A 7,882-nucleotide genomic window follows, 5' to 3' on the forward strand; every position below is an offset into this window, starting at 1 on the left:
CTGAGGGTGACTTTGTACGCCGGTTTGGGCCATCAAATCTTGGGCAAAGTATGGACTATCATATATTGATGGAAAGCCCAGTATGTCTAATTTCCAACACCGTTGAGAGCGCGCCAATTGGGCTTCTGTAGCTCCAGAAAATCCGCTTCGAGTGCAGGGAGGTCAGAATCCAACAGCATCTGCAGTCCTTTTTAGTCTCTGAATCAGATTTTTGCTCAGGTCCCTCAATTTCAGCCAGAAAATACCTGAAATCACAGAAAAACACACAAACTCATAGTAAAGTCCAGAAAAGTGAATTTTAACTAAAAACTAATAAAAATATACTAAAAACTAACTAGATCATACTAAAAACATACTAAAAACAATGCCAAAAAGCATACAAATTATCCGCTCATCATTTAGATGTCTCAATGGTTTTGATTTTTCTTTTCTGAGTTCTTTTAGGCGAAGCCTCAATTCCTTGGAGGTTTTTTTTATTGAAGACTCTTTAATTTCATCCAAGGAGCAATTATATCAAGAATAATAACTGTTTCACCATTCGATGAAAGACTTAGTAACAAACGCACTACGATTGTAAGGTAAATGAGAATAATGGCTTTGATGTGCATCATTGACATCAAGACATCTTCGGATATCTTTTTTTGATTTGAAATCGACGTGACAAAGGGATTTGTTTTTTCAAGGAACAGGAGTTGGAAGAGTTTGGGAAAAACCCATTTGTCTCGCAACATAATGAAGAGCAAGGAGGGTCATTTAAAATTTTTCTTTTTTATATTGAGGTATTCTTATTGGAAACATTTGAATGGCAAGGAAATTGGCCCAAGTTGCATTAGCCAAGTCATTGTCATCATCATCATTAATGGGGAAAAGGAGGCATTCGAACTAAGCCGGTCCACAATTTCGACATAAGAAAGGAGTAAACATCAGTTCTTCATTTTGAAAGCTTTTGCATGAATGAAGTAATGAGAATATAACCCAGAAAAGGTCTTCAATCGAAGTGGCATCCTCAAATTTCGGCTGGAAGGGAACTAATCGAAGCCTTCGATATGTTGTTTTTCCGAAATGGTGCCCCCGCCTTATTTCATATACTTTTCGAAGACGGCATTTAGCCAGATTTGCAAAAGCCAAAGGGGTCCTTCCACACTGATCGAAGATCTTTTTCAAAGACAATCAACTAAGTGCCCCAGTTCATCGTATAATTTTTCTAAGATTAGCTTGGCCAAGTTAAACTTGTCACCTTCATGGAGTAAGGCGGCCAGTGGGAGGAATAACTTTTGCATTTAAATGCTCCTTGAGAAAAAGACGATGGCATTCAACCAATAATATAAAAAAATCACACTCTCTTCATCAGTCATAGGATCATCTCCATGGCCCATATGGTAATTAATAAAATCACTATAAGAATTTTTTTGGATTATCTTATAGGATTTAGTTGGTCTTGAGTCAAATGTTGTGTCGGGGTAGTTTGTCAGGAGCCCAGTGATGGCAGCAACATCAAAAAGTGTAGGCCCACTATTCTGCAAGAAAGGTGAAAATTGTTAGTAGTCTTATTCCAAAAATACAGTGCAGCTCCAATCATCTAGTGATGAGTGGTTGGTGTGAAGTGAGAGAGACGAAGAAGGTCATGAATGCCCTGTGCTCTCCAAATATCGCCTTTTGCTGATTCAAGACGTTGATTCCAGGCAAGAAAATCAGCATTTCGGGAGGTAATTTTTGGATTGTTTCTGAAGGATTTTTTGTGGTCGATGAAAAGGGCAATAAAAAGATCTTACTTGATAAGCAAATCCTCTCCTTTGGCGCTTGGGAAGAAATGAGCATTCTTTTTGGTTTGTTCTAAGGTTTGTAAAGGACCGACAGTGAAGGAGATGAGAAGCCTTTTTTTAGTGAGCAAATTCTTAAGATTTTCAATGATAACATCATTAAATCAATTCAATACCTTCAAATCAGATTGCTCAAAGGCTTCGATTGCAATGTGTTTGCCTATGTCTTGGGTAGATAAAGCTCTTGAAACAGAAGGGGAAGCCGTTGATGAGTATGTAAAGAAATTCCTAATGATTGATTTGGTTATGGAGGGGAGAGTTTGCACAAGAAAATTCGGAAAGGATTAGTAACAAGTTTTGAGAAGAAAGGTGAAAGTTGGGAGACAGAAGGTTAACGTGTGTAACGGTGAGAAATTTCTCAAGTGAAAATAAAAGAGGTAAATAATGCTACTGTTTTATATTTCATTTTTTTAAAATTTGAAATTGAAAACTTCCTTGAGATGGCGAAGTGGAAGAGAGAGAAATGGTTAGCAATGGGAAACGTGCTATAGTGGGCACAAATAAATGAAAGATTAATAATTTCAAATCAAATTTATTGATTATAGTTGCGGAGTCAAATGAAATAGGATTAAGTGTTTCATTCTTAAATGATATCGAAAAATACGTTAATCCTAAAGGGGCAATTTGTTGATCGAAAATATTTGATTTTAAAACACACCATAGTTGAAGTACAATGAATTTCTCTTTCGAGGGATGGAGTTTGTATTGAGAATGGTTCATCAGCGAAAGAAAAACAAAAGCTAGTCGATGTACTTAATAGAGGAATAAAGATTTTTGAAGTTGATTTTTTGTAGTTATCTACGTTGTACAAAAAGAGCGGAACAGTTGCTTGAAAGTTAACACATGTGAAAGTTACTCTTGAATCTGATTGGTCAAGGACTTCAATAAATTGATGAAAGATCGATGAAGAATTGGTTGGAACTTTGTTTAAGAAAAACACTCAAGCACACTCATATTCCAACGATTTTTTGAGTTTACGTTCGATTCATTTTTCTGTAGGGTTCCTTCCATGTCTTTCCTTTTTATTTACATTTTTTGTATTCTTTATTTTCTTTACAATTTTATCTTTCAAACACTTTTACTTTTTTCTTTTTCTTAAAGATTTTGCATTTTGTATTTGATTTCAAAGTTCTTTGATCTTAATTATTGAAAGCATTTTATTGCTTTATTCCATTTTAATGCAATTCATTTTAAATTCACAGAAAAATAAATTTTACTCGCAGACTACTAAATATTAAACCACTTTTAATATGCTAAAAATCGATAAAACAATTTCATAATCACAATTTTACCCATAGATAAAACTAGGACAATAACTTATTCTATAATCATGGTTTTATACAATGACATGAGCTTATTCTAATCGAGCCATGTAGATTTTTTCATGTGTGAACCTAAACACAAGCCTGGAAGCAAATACGAAAGCATGCACTCGATCAACTGCAGCCATATAATAGGGCATATTTAATTTGACTTTTGCTGTAACTACCTTTTATGGTCTTTTAATATATCTATATTTATGTACATCAGCACAGAAGAAAAAAAAAATTATGATTATTTGACCATGGTTTGCGATATGACTATATTATGACATTAACAAGGAAACATTATATTAAGACTCAAATCAAATCATCCCACATATTTAACTTCTCTTCAGACTCATTTATTGTTTATATGTATTTTAAATAACCTGTATTAAGTAAGTCTAAGAAACAAAATAATTTTAAATGTATCTCGTTTATGTATAAATGAGATATATATATTTATAAATAATTAAATATAATTTTTGAAATAATAAAAACATTAATAATTTAAGTTGGACCAAACTCTTAAAAATAAAACATTTCAGATAATAGAAAAGACGGATGATTTAAATAATAGAAAAAATAAACCGTCTACTATTAACAGGATTATTTTTTTTTTCTCACTATCCACTATTAATCGGAGGTCAAGCGATATGTTAACAGTGGATAGTTAAAAAAAAAAGTAACGGTGTTAATAGTAAACAATCCATCTTTTCTATTATTTGAAATAGATTGTTTATCTTTCTATTATTTAAAATCGTCTATCTTTCTTATTATTTAAAACGTTTTATTTTTAAAAATTTTGGCCCAATTTAAATTATTAATATTTTTTATTATTTTTAAAAATTATATTTAATTATTTATAAATACATATATTTTATTTATAGTGTAAATGAAATAAATAAATTAAATTGATAAATACGCTACAAATTATTTATTTTGGTAATTAAAATAATTAAATTATTTAAAAAAAAAATCCGGTACTCGGATGGCTTACCTGCATCATAGGACGACCAAGTCACTACTCGGTGTTTGGTACAGTACAGTAACAAAGTAATCCCTAATCATGTGCAATATATAACAAACAAAATCTTTGTATAAGTGTATCACCGTCAACACTTATTACTATTAACCATTATACTAACAAAATCTTAGGATCATCACCATCACCATAACCATGCTCTTCCTATACTTTCTTGTCTTCCTTTTGTTTTTCGTGGTAATACTCTTGCCAAGGAAGAGTAACGAAATTCTTAGTTCAAAATTAGCTCTATCCAGAACCAAAAGCCGAACCAAAGAGAAGGTTAGCATAGAGCATTTGCCAGAGGAATTGTTATCCAACATCCTCTCAAGGTTACCATCGAAAGAGTTGCAGAAATGTAAGTTTGTTTGCAAGTCATGGTTCCATCTCATAAAGGATCCTCATTTTGTTACCAAGTACTATGTTGTCTACAACAACCACATAGTAACAAATCATGATCTCTTTGTCATTGGCAGACCCTTTCCTTCTAGCAAGAAAACATTCATTTCTTTGCTTTCTTGTAATAGTAATGATAATATTACCAACAAAAACAAAGAACATGTTCCCTCTAAGGTTCTAAACCCTCCTTGTGAATACAATTCTGATCACGAATATTGGACCGAAATCATGGGTCCTTGCAATGGCATATATTTCCTAGAAGGCAAACCAAATTTGATGATGAACCCTTCTTTGGGACAGTTCAAGGCTTTGCCAGAATCCCATTTCGCAACACCCTTTGGTGGAAATTCTTTAATGGATTACACCGGATTCGGCTTTGATCCAAAAACCAACGACTATAAAGTTGTTGTGATCAAGGATCTTTGGATTAGGGCAAGAGGTGAAGAACATCTTGGGTGGTGGAGAACAGAGTTATACAGCCTTAACTCTAACTCATGGAGAAGGCTTGATGCTGTTCTTCCACTTCCCATTGAAATTTGGAGCTCTTCTCGTGTCTACACTTTGGTGAACAATTGTTGTCACTGGTTGGGTTACGTTGAAGATGAGTTTGGTAAAAGAAAAGATGTGGTTCTAGCATTTGACATGGTTAATGAAACCTTCAGAAAGATTCATGTACCGAGAGTACGAGATTGTTGGGAAGAATCCTCGGCCACGCTTGTCCCACGTGACGAGCCGGCTCGAATTGGCATGGTTGTTCACTCAGTGAAACGCTATGATGTGTGGGTGATGAAAGATTATTGGAACCAAGAGTCTTGGGTTAAGGTATACAGTGTTGGACCCGTGGAAGTGATTTCAACGCTTGTGGGGATTTGTGGGAGAGACCAATTTCTTTGGAAAAACAACAATGAAGAGTTGGTGATGTATGAAGCTGAATCAGGGAAAGTAAAATGTCTCCAAGTTTTTGGTAAGAATGATTCACTAAGAGCTGCTAGATATATGGAAAGCATTCTTTCACTTCACAGGGGAAACGAGTTTAGTGGACAGTGTGTTTCAATTGATTGGGTCCATGATCGTTGAGGTACTAGCTATTCAAGTCGAATATAATGCCAATAGGCCGTAGTGAAAAACTCGAAAATAATGATCCCATTTTCATGCTTTCTTTTGGAAAATAAAAGGTTTAGGGTTGATTGTTGAGAATTAATGAATTGAAGGTGGGATAGGATAGATTATGGGTTATGACTTAGGAGGGGTAATTTATAAGTTTTAAATATTTTTTATACTTTTGATAGTTTTGTCAATTGTCACGATCCCAAATGAATTATGACTGATGTTTATAAAATTATTTATTCTCCTACCAAACCTAACAAAATTGATTCTAATTTAAATATGAAAATTACAAATACTTTTAACAAGTAATTTGGTATATTGCATATAAATAATTTTTTTATAAAAAATATTTTTATTTATAAAATAGAAACTATAAGATATTTTAACAAGTTATTATTTTTTTTAAAGGTAATGTGATATTTATTTATTAAAATAAAATAAATAAAAGATGTGGGTCCACCTTGGACAACCATACAGCAATGTAATAAAGGAAATTCCAAGCAATTAGCATTTCTTTAACTAAAGCATGACTAAACACACAACTAAACGCATATTAGTTCTCATTTGTCTTCTGCACCTCCTCCATGAATTCATGCGCTGAAGTGATCGAATCTGGCAAAGTACTTTTATTTTCAAAAGACAAAAAGGTTCTTTATGATCCAAATTTTTCATAGAATAACTGCTGCTAGTGCTGAGTTCTTCCTCTAATGGTGTCTTCGTCTTGCTCTTTTCATGAACTGGTTCCATCGCTCCCAAAATTCTCCTGAACTGTTTTGCATCAGGTAAGCTCCTAAATCTGACTTCTGCCAAACTTCTTGTGACCTTGGGCAATCAATTAAGTAGTGATTTACATTTTCTCCCAAATTGTTGCATCTAGGGCAGATTTCTGGGACTGTTGGTATCCTTTTGTGAAGTCAAGTACGAACTGGGATGCCGTCATGAAGGGCTTTCCATAGAAATACATTAATCTTCGGCGGACATTGAAGTTCCCACAACGAATTCCAGAGTCTCTTTTCCCTGCACAAATCGGGTAGTTGGATGATTGGAGAATGCACCATTTGAAAAGTTGTATTATATCCGGAAGCCACCGTGAACCTGCCGTCCCTCTCATTTCCCTAGGTAATCCGATCTTCTCCAACTTCCATAATAGTAGTTTGTAAGATTTCTGATGTAATTTCTGGATTGAAATTATTTCTAATTATGTCCTCTTTCTACTGTCTATTATGAATGAGTTGATTAACCCAAATCAAATTTGGGTCTGTAGCTGTTTGCTGTTGTTCGGATATTGACTTCACATTTTTAAGCCACCAATCCTCCATAATTCTAATCTGACTGCCTCGTCCCACTTGCCAATGAGTACTTTGTTTGATAATTTTCCTTCCTTCTAGTAAGCTTCTCCAGGCCCAAAAAGGATTTTGCCCTGTATCAGCCCGTAGGAAAGAAGAAAATTTAAAATATTTGCTTTTGTAAATTCTGCTGATTAGAGAATTAGGCTTCGTGATGATTCTCCAGCCTTGTTTAGCCAACATGGCTAGATTAAATGCTTTCAGGTCTTTAAAGCCTAATTCTCCATACTTTTTTTCTCTACAAATTATATCCCACCTGATCCATTGTAATCTTCTTTCCGACCCCCTTTGCCCCACCAGAAATTTATCATCTTTCTCTGAATCTCGTCTAGCAGTGTGTCTGAGAGCTTGAAACAGTTCAAAGTGTAGATCGGAACAGCCGTAGCTACTGCTTTAATTAAAACCTCTCTCCTACTGACTGACAATAATGATCGCTTCCAAGCCTGTAGTTTCTTATCAACTTTCTCCTTTATAAAGTTAAAGGTCTGAGTTTTTAATCTATTAATCACTGTTGGTCCCAAATACTTATTTTGTCTGCCTACGTGTGAAATCTGAAGTAGTTGAGATAAGAATTCTCTGTTAGGACTAGGGGTGTTCTTGCTATAGAAAATAGATGACTTAGAGAAATTAATTGTCTGCCCACTAATATCACCATAGCACTCCAGTATCTCCATCAGCTTGTTGCATTCTACCTCGTTTGCCTTGCAAAAGAGAATGGAATCATCTGCAAAGAATAAGTGGCTGACTATAGGGCATCTACCGTTGAGTCTTAAGCATGAGATTTCTCTCCTCTATTCTCCTCTGTGGAGCAGATGGAAAAGTCCTTCTGTACAAAGTAGAAAAAGGTAGGGGAAAAGGGGATCACCTTATCACAATCCCCTACAT

The 7,882-nt window shown here is 34.5% G+C and overlaps 1 protein-coding gene across 1 annotated transcript; it reads left to right on the top strand.

The window, feature by feature from the left end:
* Positions 1 to 4,288: 4,288 nt before the first annotated feature.
* Positions 4,289 to 5,903, top strand: LOC107494834 (F-box protein CPR1-like). Its single transcript, XM_016115869.3, has one exon. It carries the CDS (start codon positions 4,302 to 4,304, stop codon positions 5,619 to 5,621), a length of 1,320 nt encoding a protein of 439 aa, XP_015971355.1. The 5' UTR covers positions 4,289 to 4,301; the 3' UTR covers positions 5,622 to 5,903.
* Positions 5,904 to 7,882: the final 1,979 nt, after the last annotated feature.

The sequence above is a fragment of the Arachis duranensis genome, chromosome 6 (genome assembly GCF_000817695.3).
Source record: "Arachis duranensis cultivar V14167 chromosome 6, aradu.V14167.gnm2.J7QH, whole genome shotgun sequence".
In the NCBI taxonomy this organism is placed as follows: domain Eukaryota; kingdom Viridiplantae; phylum Streptophyta; class Magnoliopsida; order Fabales; family Fabaceae; genus Arachis; species Arachis duranensis.

Coding starts and splice junctions, on each gene's coding strand:
- LOC107494834 (XM_016115869.3), top strand. CDS start 4,302: ATGCTCTTCCTATACTTTCTTGTCTTCCTTTTGTTTTTCGTGGTAATA.